This window comes from Lepidochelys kempii, chromosome 1 (assembly GCF_965140265.1).
Source record: "Lepidochelys kempii isolate rLepKem1 chromosome 1, rLepKem1.hap2, whole genome shotgun sequence".
Lineage (NCBI taxonomy): Eukaryota > Metazoa > Chordata > Testudines > Cheloniidae > Lepidochelys > Lepidochelys kempii.
Genome location: NC_133256.1, coordinates 59,615,089 through 59,629,344, shown reverse-complemented (window position 1 = coordinate 59,629,344; position 14,256 = coordinate 59,615,089). Strand labels below are relative to the sequence as shown.

Sequence of the window (14,256 nt, the reverse complement as noted above, 5' to 3'; positions counted from 1 at the left end):
CAATGGCTCCATGTCTAGTTGGCAGCCGGTATCAAGTGGAGTGCCCCAAGGGTCGGTCCTGGAGCCAGTTTTGTTCAATATCCTCATAAATGATCTGGAGGATGGTGTAGATTGCACCCTCAGCAAGTTTGCAGATGACACTAAACTGGGAGGAGTGGTAGATACGCTGGAGGGTAGCGATAGGATACAGAAGGACCTAGACAAATTGGAGGATTGGGCCAAAAGAAATCTGATGAGGTTCAACAAGGATAAGTGCAGAGTCCTGCACTTAAGACGGAAGAATCCAATGCACCGCTACAGACTAGGGACCGAATGGCTCGGCAGCAGTTCTGCAGAGAAGGACCTAGGGGTTACAGTGGACGAGAAGCTGGATATGAGTCAACAGTGTGCCCTTGTTGCCAAGAAGGCCAATGGCATTTTGGGATGTATAAGTAGGGGCATTGCCAGCAGATCAAGGGACGTGATCGTCCCCCTCTATTCGACATTGGTGAGGCCTCATCTGGAGTACTGTGTCCAGTTTTGGGCCCCACACTACAAGAAGGATGTGGAAAAATTGGAAAGAGTCCAGCGGAGGGCAACAAAAATGATTAAGGGACTGGAACACATGATTTATGAGGAGAGGCTGAGGGAACTGGGATTGTTTAGTCTGCGGAAGAGAAGAATGAGGGGGGATTTGATAGCTGCTTTCAACTACCTGAAAGGGGGTTCCAAAAAGGATGGCTCTAGACTGTTCTCAGTGGTAGCAGATGACAGAACAAGGAGTAATGGTCTCAAGTTGCAGTGGGGGAGATTTAGGTTGGATATTAGGAAAATTTTCACTAGGAGGGTGGTGAAACACTGGAATGCGTTACCTAGGGAGGTGGTGGAATCTCCTTCCTTAGAAGTTTTTAAGGTCAGGCTTGACAAAGCCCTGGCTGGGATGATTTAAATGGGGATCAGTCCTGCTTTGAGCAGGGGGTTGGACTAGATGACCTCCTGAGGTCCCTTCCAACCCTGATATTCTATGATTCGGCCTCAAGGGAGTGCCGGCCACCTTCTAGCGCCTGGTAGATCAGCTATTAAGGGGGATGGAGAGTTTTGCCGTGGCGTATATTGATGACATCTATGTCTTTAGCCAGACCTGGGAAGACCATGTGTCTTAGGTTAGATAAGTGCTGGACCGACTCCAGGAGGCTGGGCTGACCATAAAAGCTGAGAAATGCAAGGTGGGGATAGCTGAAGTATCTTACGTGGGCTATTGGGTGGGGAGCAGCCACCTAAAGTCGGAACCAGCTATGGCGGAGGTGATCAGAGACTGGCCTGCTCCCCACACCAAAAAGCAGGTCCAAGCCTTTATTGGGTTGGCAGGATACTATCGAAGGTTTCGCAAAAAGAAAAGGAGTACTTGTGGCACCTTAGAGACTAACCAATTTATTTGAGCATGAGCTTTCGTGAGCTACAGCTCACTTCATCGGATGCATGCCGTGGAAACTGCAGCAGACTTTGTTTATTGTATAAATAAAGTCTGCTGCAGTTTCCACGGCATGCATCCGATGAAGTGAGCTGTAGCTCACGAAAGCTCATGCTCAAATAAATTGGTTAGTCTCTAAGGTGCCACAAGTACTCCTTTTCTTTTTGCGAATACAGACTAACACGGCTGTTACTCTGAAACCTATCGAAGGTTTGTGCCCCACTTTAGTGCCATAGCTACCCCCATCACCGAGCTATGCAAGAAGGGGAAGCCAGACAAGGTGGTCTGGACCAAGCAGTGCCAGGAGGCTTTCCGGGCACTGAAGGAGGCTCTAGTCAGTGGTCCAGTTCTGGCAAACCCAGACTTTGACAAGCCCTTTATGGTGTTCACCGACGCCTCAGACATGGGACTGGGGGCGGTGTTAATGCAGGAGGATGAAAAGTGGGAGAGACAACCCATCGTGTTCCTGAGCAAGAAGTTGCTACCCCGGGAGCAACACTACGTGGCCATCAAGAAGGAATGCCTGGCCATGGTGTGGGCCCTCAAGAAACTAGAGCCATATCTCTTTGGGCGACACTTCACCCTGTACACAGACCACTCTCCCCTGACCTGGCTGCACTAGATGAAAGGAGCCTACGCCAAACTCCTGAGGTGGAGCCTGCTCCTGCAGGATTATGACATGGACGTGGTCCTTGCGAAGGGAAGTGCCAACATGATAGTGGATGCGTTGTCCCGGAGAAGGGGCCCTGAACTCCCCAGGTCACTGGTCAGAGTGACCCTGCTCAGTTCAGTCTCGAAGGGGGGGGAAGAGATGTGACGCAGCATGGAGTGGGGAGTGTTGACCTGGGAATGTGGCAGGGGAGTTTCACTGGGAGTGGGAGACCTGAGAGCCTGTAACCTGAGCAGGAAGGGGAGGGGTAGGTAACACCTCTGCCCGGGAAACTGGACAAAGGCTGCAGGAGAGAGCCTGCTGGGGTGGGGTTTGGTTTCAGTTTTGGGCTGAGTAGTGGAACGCAGGGAACCCCAGGACTGGGGTCTAAGCTCCCTGCCCCCCAGAAGGACTTGACTGAGGGGTCCTGATTGTACCCACAAGCTCTGTTTTAGACTGTGTTCCTATTGTCCAATAAACCTTCTGTTTTACTGGCTGGCTGAGAGTCGCAGCGAATCCCAGGAAGAGGGGTGCAGGGCCTGGACTCCCCCACACTCCGTGACACCTTCCTCCAACATTCACGGGGTGTCTAAAGCCTGCCACATCTTCCTTTACAAAATATCCAGATTGGGTCCGTGGTTTTCCTTATCGACTGGAGGTGGGGACACTTTTGTCTATTGGGATGGTTCTCGGGGTACCTAGGACTGTTGGTCATGTTGTTGCCCCTGTCTCTAGTAGGAGGTAGCCTTGCCCACAGTGGTTGTGTTACTTCCCTACCAACACCAGATTGTTCTCCACTCAAGCTCGCTCCTCTGGACTATGCCAACCCTGCTGTTGCCTTGTAGGTTACCAATAGATACCATCACTCTCCTCTGCCACTTGAATGCATCTGTCCCACTTAACAGGCCCCACCTTTACATCAGCGTCAAACTCCTTATTCTCATTTTCAAGGCTTTGCACAACTCTGCCACTTCCTACAGCTCATCACTTGTCACTCGCCTGTCTCTTTCACAGAACCTGTGTCCTTTCATTTTCACCTAACTTACTATATATATTCGTTCAGAAGCCAAATATTTTTTGGTAAAAAAGTGACGCATCAAAGAGCGGGGGTCAGCTTATAAACGGGTCTACACCATAATTTGATGATTTTAAACTCTATGAAATCATTGAATATCTAATACATTTTCATTTTGTTTACCTGGAGCGTCTGCAGGCATGGTAGTTCTTTTCTCTTAAAAGAACTTTTGCGCCATCTCCCATTCAGCACTCTACACCTAGAATGTCTCCCTTTATTCTGTACTCCATCCAGCCTTCTTCAGATCTGACTTTTTTTCCAACAATCCTTCAAGTAATATAAATTCCATTTTAAACAATGCTGAAAGGGAATTTAAAAAAAACCCCAAACCTTAAGTAGGAACTAGCATAGCATATGCTGTACCAGTGAAGCAATCCCATAACTGTATTCTGTGTATTCCTTCCTTCTTTCCACCCCCACCTTTTCCTGTTATTCTCCTCCCAACATCCAGTCTTGCTATAATCAGCTTAAATTCTAAGCTCTTTTCTTGCTATGTAAAATGCTAGGCACACCTATGGCAATACATTAAGAATGCTGATGGCGGCAATGGAGGATATATTGGTGCCCATGATATCAGAGTTGTACGTGTACATTTCACTTGTATCTGATAATCATTTATCACTAAGAGCTTCAGGAGAGTGAGCAGAGTATCAAAAGATGATATCTTGATGTTGAATATTCTACACATCTTTAAAAAAAGTGCATTATTAATGTCTCTCAGGCAAGAGTTCTACTGACCACCACTGATGACACTTTCAGAAGTGTAGAGATTAGAAATAATCTGGTTCCTATTAAAGGCAATGGGAGTAAGAGCTGGGACTGCACAGCTTTTAAATGCTTGGATGTATAAGTAATGTTTATTTATAATACACTTCTTCTTTCTGAATATTGAAAGAAATTATTGGTGACAGGCATGTTTGAGAAGAGTTGGGTTTATATGAACCATTAGGGAGACAATAGCATACAATTTATGTAGTTAAAAATATTTCTGTAGTGACCTATTATGGTTGATATCTTATTTTATTTTTGGAAGGCAACAGATAGCAGTGAGGAAGATGCTGTCATAGGTCCAATGCCTGCAAAAGGACCAGTAGAATCCAATGTAACTAGAGACTTTGAACGCAGAGCTCAGCGAATGAAAGAAAAACTTACTTCTTCAGATGACGTAAGTTAATACTTTTGACTGTGCGTGTTTTCTTGTCCTAAAAAAGTTTGTGTGAATTTTAGCAAGCCCATCTATATGTATTGAAGATGCTAAATGACTGTAGCGCTTAAGAAAATGTTATCTAGAAGAATCCATAGTGGAAAGTTAAAAATAAATAAATTGTAATTTTTTTTCTTAAAGGATGGGTCCAAGCAAGTTTCAAGGGAGTCTTGGATGACTGAGCTTCCACCAGAATTGAAAGGCTTTGGATTGGGCCCAAGAACTTTCAAGAGAAGAACAGATGAGAAATCAGGAGATAAGTCAATTTGGACAGATACTCCAGCTGACAGAGAGAGGAAAGCCCAAGTGAGCATTTATTTATTCATTCGTATAAACTTAACAGTCTATATGTTATAGGTCTTCTCAAAGTTCCCCTCTGCCATGCAGGGAAAACCTAATAAAAGTGCTCTCATTATGTTCCCAAACACAGACATTTTAGACCTAAAGTAGTTATTTTCCTTACATTAAACAACATTCTATCTCTGTCTGCTACAGCCTGGGAAGTCTATTGTTCTGTATCAATTTAAGGAACAGTGTGGCCAGGCTGTTTCTTATCAAGCAGAACAAAAATGCCTGAGGGGCAGAGGCACCAAAGCTCTATCTTGACCTGCTCCTCTAATATTTAAGCAAGAAAAATATAGATTTTTGTCATTTACTTCAGGTATGCTGCCTGCTCATAATTGCAGTCTGCTTTCTTTCATCAGGAAATGCAAGAGGCAAAGAAGTCAACAAGTAAAGCTGATGAAGAAATTGTATTATCAGCGAGAGACAAGAGACTGGCTGAGCAGCTATCTTCATACAATGTAAGTATAAGCACAAAATGCTTTTTCTTCTAGGTTTCCTTGACTTCTTTACTATCTTTTGGTTTTTCATTCCTAGCACTGTTGGTTTCCATGGTGATATCACTATATTCTTCTCTTCTGGGGCCCCAACCTGCAGCCATTTAAGCCATTAGAGAATTTGCCCTTGACTTCAACAAGAGCAAGATTGGGCCCTTCTGCTGCTGAAAAATAGTGTCTGTGTGTAGGTTTTTATATGCATTTTCTTAGATGAGTTTCAGTTTGTGTTTTATTTAAATGATTCCCATGGTAGAACTTCCATTGCTGGGAACAGACAGTTTCAAGTCAAACAGTAAAAGACTGCACTGAATTATAGGCATCCCTGGAAGAAAATAGCATTACAGGTTTAATTGAAAGGTTAAAATACAGAACCATCCAAAGGAGGCTCGATGTGCCAAAGAGATCAATACCATAATTGTCTGCCTTTCGGGTAATATTTTTACTTGGAAATAGTCCTTGCTTTCTGCAAAAGCAGTTGTGGTTTTCATGGACAAATATTGGTAATTAAAAATCTGCCTCATATCAGCTTCACAATCACTTCCCTCCCCCACCCACTGCTGTCTCACAGCATGGGCTATTGTCTGTCCAACAGCTGCCCCTTCCTTTTCTCCCTTGTTTACAGCCATCAGCTGGAAGACAGTCAAATCTCCTGAGAGAAAACAATTAACTGAGAGTACAGCAACCTTGGTTTATATTAGAAGAACTGAGTTCATGGGGCACTCTTAATAATTGATTTGCAGTTCATTAGGTGCTGTATCTTTTCAGATTTATAGGGCTTACAGATCCAGAGCTATTAGTGTACGGTCTTGAATTTTCTCTGTATTTCCTGCTCCTGGTTCCGTTGTGAACATTACATAAATGCAGTTCTTTTAAATTGTATTCTGTCATCTCCCCTACCAACGAGAAACCCGTTACTGTGCAAGGTTAGCTGATGCCTCCGAGACTGTTTTGAAAAATGTTCTGCATAGAACTGAGCCTTAGGAAAGGGAAGAAAAGTCATTTGAAAATGACCTCTCTCCATTGATTTCCTACCAGGCCGCTTCCATGGAAAGTGCTTTATATCTTAGTTTTAGCATCTGCAGTGATAACTTGGCACTATCAGTCCTCTGGTGTAACACTATTAAAGTCAGTGGAATTACACCAGGAATGAGTCTGGCCTGTGATTTAATGATTTTCAACAGCAACAGTTTGATATCACAGAAGATGGTGACTACAGGTGGGGAATAAGCAGAAGAAAAAATAGAATTTAACAAAGAGCTTGTCTTCATGTAGATGTCATTAAAAATACAGACAAAGATACAAGCAGATTTGCTTTTAGACCAGTTCGTGTCAGGCCTTTGCACAGGTTTGCAGTGGGATGGGAGTTCCAAGGAACTGGCTAGCCATAGCAGGACGTACACACTTTACTCTCAGAGGATGGTGCAGCATCCCCTACTTGGGACTGATGCTGCTCCTGTTTAAAATCAATGGGAGTTTTACTATTGACTTGTATGAGAGCAGCATCAGGTTCTGAAAAACAACATGAGCCACTGATTCAGCAAAGCACCTAAGCCTGTGCTTAACTTCAAGCAGGAGAGTAGTCCTATTGACTTCAGTGGCCTAATCAAATGCTTAAATTTAAACACATGCTTAAGTATTTTCTTGAATTAAGACCACGCTTTAGTACTTTTTTTTCCTGTAACTGCATAGTCACTTGTCTCCAGTGACAGCTTGAGGTAAGAACCCCATTTTAAAACTGTGTATAAAAGTGTATTTTTCTAATTTGAGTTGCTCTGCACTTGTCTATATTGAATTTCATTTACTTTCATGTTGCCCAGTAACTTAACTTGTTTTTCTGGAATTCCTCATAACCATCCTGACTCTAACACCACTTATGTCATTTTTGTTTTTGCTGTGTTTCACCATCATTCTGCAATATTCACCCTCCTTCTTCCCCTATTTCCAGGACTCAAAAAGATCAGAATCTCTCATGGATATGCATCATAAAAAATTAAAGAGCAAAGCAGCTGAAGATAAGAAGCCTCAAGAGAGAAGGCCATTTGACAGAGACCAGGACCTCCAAGTCAATCGATTTGACGAAGTTCAAAAGAAAGCCCTGATAAAGAAATCCAGAGAGTTAAACACCAGGTTTTCACATAGCAAAGGAAATATGTTTTTATAATGCAAATATAAAATTTTATTTCAGGATAAATCTATTGAACTTGAACAACTTCCCAAAAAAAGTACCTTTTTCTGTAAATAATACTCATGTGCAAAATAAATTGTTATGCTTAAAAAGGAATGTTGATATGTGAATTTTTTTTTTTCTTACACATATATATTCTATTTAGGAAATGTACAGAACAACAAAGTTATACAATCTAGTGTATAAAAATCAGAAAAGATATTCAGTTCAAAATTGTTGCAAGATAAGTTGGTTAACCACATTTTTAAATAATTTCAAAAAGGATAAATTTAAAAGTGGTTATTGTGATCCTTTGGGATTCACCCAGGACAGTAAAGCATTCAATCACCACCTGCCCTGCAACTCTGGGTGCCTTGAATGTTATTCTGCTGTGGCTCGCAGCCCAGACAGCCTACAAGCATGCAGGTCTCACCCAGGCTTCCACCACCCAGTTACTCATTGCAGAGGGATCTCCACAACCCTCCCAGCCCCAAGTTCTCCCCAGAGACATCTTTCTGCAGTGCTCAGTCCCCGCTTATTGTAGCACCCACAAAACTACCAATTTTGCTGCTCTTTTAACAAGGCAGTACACAGCAGCTGGTTAACTTACCTGGGGTTCTCTCACCCTTTCCTTCAATCATAGTCCTGAGTTGGTTTATAGTAAAAACTAAAGTTCATTAACATAGACATAGGCTTAAGTGATAGAAATAGTTGCAAAAATATGCTACCAAGACTGAAATGCAATAAACTATAGATTTTTTGTTCAAAAAAGTTCTCACCATAGTCATTCTTCCAGCATGGCTGGCTAGTCCTGGCTGAGGATCAATTACATAGCCTGAAGTGCTTGGTTTTCTTTGTCTCCTGTGGTGAAGGATAACTTAAGGGATCTCCTCTTCCCCTCCCCCTTTTTATAGTCCAGTAAACATTTGAAATGTATAATCCTGAAGTGCGTCCCCAGATAAAGTTCCTTTCCCCTGCTGGCTCCTCCCCCACTTGTGACTTTTACAATGCACATGATCTTCTTGCAGTCTACAATACAAAAGGCCGGCCCACTTTCCCTTGCCACACTTGGCTTGAAGTGTCAGTCCTTCCTTTGTCTGGAAAAACCTATGTATCAATTTCTCCTGATATGCCTGGTGTAGACATTTTTAGTTATTTCCAGCACATTTAGTATAATTCTTTGCAGGTTAATTGTACATACATCATAATATTAATGACCAGTGAGTTATTAGTTTTCTGAGGACATTAAATGCCCCCACTGGATTTAGTGTGAGGTGGACTGAGCTGGCCAGGCCAGCTGAGATTCATTGCTCCATACTAGGGAGCTCCATACCATCTGGCACTGGGGTGCTCCTAGGGTCAGAGTTATATTAACTAAGTGCTGATTTAAAACTGGCCTTACAATAGCGTTGAAAGTTTTGGTTTTTTTTCCCTCCTGGGTTCTGAGATACTGGGTCTGATCTGAAGTCCAAGGAAAGGCTTCCATTGATGTCAGTGGGTTTGAATCAGGCTGTTATAGGGCACACTCATCCTTGGAGTGCCCCCTTGCCTCAATGCCTAATGTCACTCATATCCTCAGCTCCAGCACCTCCTGCAGGCTGCCTGCCTCTTGCTGGGTCTTCCATGGTTCAGCCATCCAGCCAAGCCCACAGTTCAAACCCCCTATGAGTACTCAGAGTCCCAGTTGACAAACAAGAGTTCCTTCACCCTTCCTGGGCTCAACTCAGTTCTTTCTCACTCTTGTCAGAGTGTCAGCTCCCCTGGCTTTTCCCTTGCTGGGAGTCCAAACACAACAAACCAGTGCTCTGCCCCTGCTGGCCTTCTTTTCCTGTTCCCTGAAGGCCCTAACTCAGGGCTCCCCCGACCCCAGAAGCCTAGCCTGCTTGCATTGGCCTCTTCTGTTACCCCCTTGGAACACCACCCCACAGCTCTGCTCCTACTCTTGTAGTTCAGCTCTCCAGCCCTAAACTGCTGGGCCTCTCTAAAAGCACCCAAAAGCTGGCCTCCCAGACATGACAACAAGCATCCCCTACTGTCCCCCTGCCCTAGTGCCTCAACCATCTTCCTTTGGGGATCTTCCTCTAAGCCATAACTCAGGGCTCCTCCCTTACAGGAGCTAGCTCTGGTTCTCCCTAGCTGGTAGGCCAAGGTCCTGCATAGGAAGAGTACTTTCCTTCTTCCTCACACCTGGGATCTCCCTTCCTACCTGAGCAGCTTCCTAATTATGCTGTGCAGGCAGTCTTATAGAACTCAGCTTCTCCCTTGCTAATTGGCTAACAAGCCACCATCTGGAACAGGTACCAGCTCCTGGGTGTAGTTTAGAGGGGCATCATGGGCCAGTTAGGCCTTGATTCTCCCTGAAGATCCGCCCCACCGCCTTCCCGGCTCTGTATCACCTGACTGGAGTTGCCGCTGACAAATATAAAATCAATAGCGGCTTCCACCTGATGAAAAGATACTGTTTTTCTGAAAATTGTGTGTCTATATATAATTCTTAAAGTAGTGTATGTAATCCTCATTTTTCTTTAAGTACTCTTCAAGGTAGGAGCTGAAGAGTGGTTCTGTTAGTCTTCAGTGGGCTTGCCCAGATGCAACAAGGCATAATTTGGTCTGCAAATCTTTGTATTAATTGTGATATATGAGGAAAAAAGAACTGCTTTTAACTCCAAGCCTGTTTTGAGTTTGCAGGACCAAGCCATGGGCAGGGGGTGAAGCTTCCCTTGGGGAGGCTAGCCCCCTCCCCGCCTTTTCCGCCCGAAACCTCACCCCCACTTGCTGCTCGCCTCCCGCAGTGGCCTTGACCGGGGCGGGGGTGTTGAGAGCCACAGTTGGCTGGGACCATGGCAGATCTATCTCACCTGGCTGGAGCTCTGAGCCCCTCCCCATTCCGCCCCTTCTACCTGCGGCCCCACTCATGGCCCCACTCTATTCCATCCCTTCCCCTATGATCCTGCTCCTGTTCCGCCCCCATTCCACCTCTTCGCTCCCCTGCGGCCTCACCCCCCCCCCTTGTTCCTTTCCCCCTGTGGCCCGAGACCAGAAAAAGCTCTGTGCCCCCGCTGCGGCTCAAAGGCCGCAGCAGGGAGTGAGAACTTCTCCAGCCCTGGGCCCATGGTTGGGGGGAGGTTTTTCAGAGGGACCCAGATCTGTGCACCCCGCACCCCCTAGCAGCATTACGTGCCACCCATGGACCAATCTAATGTCCTTGTTTGACAGGGTTAGTGGCCTAATGGATGTGGGGGAAGCTGAACATAAGAACGGCCATACTGGCTCAGACCAAAGGTCCATGTAGCCCAGTATCCTGTCTTCCGACAATGGCCAATACCAGGTGCCCCAGAGGGAACGAACAGAACAGGCCATCCTCAAGTGATCCATCCCCTGTTGCTCATTCCCAGCTTCCAGCAAACAGAGGCTAGGGACACCATCCCTGCCCATCCTGGCTAACAGCCATTGATGGACCTCTCCTCCATGAACTTCTCTAGTTCTTTTTTGAGTCCTGATATTGTCTTGGCCTTCACAACATCCTCTGGCAAAGAGTTCCACAGGTTGATTGTGCATTGTGTGAAGAAATACTTCCTTTTGCTTGTTTTAAACCTGCTGCCTATTTTGAGCGGGGAGGGCAGAAATCTGGGACTGGATTTGGATCTCATGCTGGTAATCTTTAAGGCTGTAACAGCCAAGAGGTGGCTGGCTGGCTGGCTGAAGCACACACAGACATAGCTGGGAGTGACTTGCATGCTGGAGGCTGTTTGATTGTGAGTAGTCCAGGTTGGTTGCTACAGCAGTAAGGCATTGTAAAGGGCATCCCACGTCACACAGCAGGGGTGACGCAGCTACTCACTGGTCTGGATTGTAGTCGGGTATGTCACATCTGGGTCTGGTCCTATTTAATATTTTCATGAGTGACTTGGATAATGGAATGGAGAGTATGCTTCTACAATTTGTGCATGACACCAAGCTGGGAAGGATTGCAAACATTTTGGAAGACAGGATATAAGGATTCAAAATGACCTTGATAAATTGAAGAACTGGTTTAAAATCACTAAGATGAAATTCAGTAAAGAGAAGTGCAAAGTATTTCACTTAGGAAGGAAAGATCAAATGCACAGCTACAAATTGTGGAATAACTGGCTAGCCAGTAGTTCTGCTGAAAAAGATAAATTGCATATGAGCCAACAATAGAATCATAGGACTGCAAGAGACCTCAAGGGGTCATCTAATTCAGTCCCCTGCACTCAAGGCAGGAGTACATAATAACTAAACTATGCCTGACAGGCATTTGTCTAACTTATTCTTAAAAACCCCCAAGGATGGAGATTCCACAGCCTCCCTAGGTAATTTGTTCCAGCGCTTAACTACCCTGACAGTTAGGAAATTTTTCCTAATGTCCAACTTAAGCCTTCGTTGCTGCAATTTAAGGACATTGCTTCTTGTCTTGTCCTCAGAGGTTAAAGAACAATTTTTCACCCTCTTCCTTGTAACAACTTTATATGGACTTGAAAACTGTTATATCCTCCCCCTCAAACCAAATCTTTCCAATCTCTCCTCATAGGTCATGCTTTCTAGATCTTTAATCATTGTTGTTTCTCTTCTCTGGACCTTCTCCAATTTGTCCACATCCTTCCTGAAATGTGGCACCCAGAACTGGATACAGTACTCCAACTGAGGCCTTATCAGTTGGGAATAGAAATTAATAGGCAGCAGGTTTAAAACAAACAAAAGGAAGTATTTCTTCACACAACACATAGTCAATTTGGGGAACTTGTTGCCAGGGAATGTTGTAAAGGCCAAAAGTATAAATGGGTTCAAGAAAGAACCGTATAAGTTCATGGAGGATAGGTCCATCAATGGCTAATAGCCAAAATGATCAGATATACAACCCTATGCTATGAGTGTCCCTGAGGGACTAGACAGGTGATGGATTTCTCTCTCATTTCCCCGTTCTGTTCATTCCCTTTGAAGCATCTGGCACAGGCCACTGTCTGAAGACAGGATATTGGGCTAGATAACTATTGGTCTGACCCACTATGGGCATTCTTATGTTCTTGTATTATCTTATGTTGCCTCTCTAAATAAAGTCATTGAACTTTTGAAGATATAAGCAAGGAGAGAGGCCATCTTTGGCATCCATTAGTGGACAGACACAAGGGGCCAGAGCTCTGCAAGCTGAAAAAGATGGGCCCTTCAATCAAGAATGGGCTGAAGCCACTGGAAACTGAATATAGGTGAGAAACCTGCTTAGGCCAAGACCTTTCACCTAAGAAGACAAAAGTAGTAATCGGCTTAACCTGCAGCACAGAAGTTATATATTAATTAGGAAATCCTTTCTAACTATAAGGATAGTTGACTACTGGAATAGGTGACCAAGGGAGGCTGTGGAATCTGCATCATAGATGTTTTTTAAAAACAGATTACACAACTGTCAGGGATTGTGTAGGTTTACTTGGTCCTGCCTCAGCATGGAGGCTGGACTAGACCTCTCAAGGTCCCTATGATTCTAGGTCTATGATTCTATGACTTCCATAAGAAAAAAAAACAGTTTTGTATTTGTAAATTGAGCAAATTTGATTTGGAAATCAAAACATCATAAACATGAAGCCTTACAATTTCATTCAGTAACTTTAGTACATAATCACACTTTAACCTCAGCAAAGGAAGGAAATTTGCAGTTACATCTGAAAATCCAGGCCAGCACACAGACATTCACTTATGTCCTTTTATCACTCTTACCGCTCTTCCTTGTGTAACAGCATAAGCAAAAGTCAGTGAAATAACCTGTATTATTGACATTAACTCTATTTTAAAATAGCTTATGAACTTGAAGCAGACGTTGTCTTTATTTTAATTCCCCTGATCCTTTTTAAGGAGGCATTGGGAGAACCAAAACTTGTCCATGTATATACTTTGGTAAAAAAAGACTTTAATGACTTATTTGAAGATGATGTGAACTTTTCAATTATTACATGTTAAATACAGCATGGCTCATGCCATAGTTCGGAAAAGTTACTGTGATATACTGTATCTGGGTTTTTTTTACCTGATTAACAGATCAACAACCCACACACTGCCATGTTTTTAGTCAGTTTATTGAGGTAATACATAGGTCCTGAGAGCGCGGTGAATCTGTGTGCTGACATTTTTTGTCACTTTTAATGCAAAAAGTTAATGTGCACAATAGTTAATTTCTAAAACAATAATTGAAAAAACAATGTAGCCTTATCTGCAGAACATTGTTGTTAAAATCAATTGGTTTTGAGGTAAAGCCTCTTAGTTTTTCAGGGGAAAAGAAGGTTTGTGTTTAAGGATTAAACCACCAAAGAGATTTTTTTTTTTCAATAGGCTTAAATCAGTGGTTCTCAAATTTTTGTCACAACAAATTACACCTCAATAGGCCATTGGCTTCTGGACAATCTCCATTCTCACTAGTGATTGCAAGAGCTACCTCCCCTCCAGTTAGAGATTGAACAACATTCCTGTGGCAACTACAGCATTGCTGACATGGAAGTGTAACATTAGGGAAATATTTAATATATTTTAACTTCTTTGGGCATTATTTTTCAGCTGGAAACAAGGAGGAGGAGCTGCATTCTCTGAACAGCCAATTCTTTATGGCCCACAGAAAATGCTCTTCAAACCACAGTTTGGGAACCACTACCTTAGGCAAATCCTTTCTGTATCAAATGTCATTTTATGGCTGAGGTACTTGACTGAGGGCTCCTTAAATGAGGATTTCTCATATGAGTAAGGTTTGCAGGATCAGGTCCTTCACCATAAAAAGTCCCTTGATGTTTTAGCTTGGTTGCCATTGAAGTCAATGAATAAACTCCTAGTGAGTTCTGTGCGAGCTGCATTTAGTTTATTCCTGAAGTGGAGGG

General features: G+C 43.7%; 1 protein-coding gene across 8 annotated transcripts in view; it reads left to right on the top strand.

Annotated features, from left to right (window-relative positions):
- Window positions 1-7,494, top strand: part of GPALPP1 (GPALPP motifs containing 1) — a 37,973-nt gene extending 30,479 nt beyond the window's left edge. For all 8 annotated transcript variants that reach the window (XM_073344914.1, XM_073344924.1, XM_073344961.1 and 5 more), the window contains 4 exons: window positions 4,208-4,339; window positions 4,520-4,684; window positions 5,083-5,181; window positions 7,163-7,494. In XM_073344914.1, coding sequence (XP_073201015.1) covers window positions 4,208-4,339; window positions 4,520-4,684; window positions 5,083-5,181; window positions 7,163-7,378 — 612 coding nt within the window. In that variant the 3' untranslated portion in view covers window positions 7,379-7,494. The remainder of the gene's footprint in view (window positions 1-4,207; window positions 4,340-4,519; window positions 4,685-5,082; window positions 5,182-7,162) is intronic.
- Window positions 7,495-14,256: the final 6,762 nt, after the last annotated feature.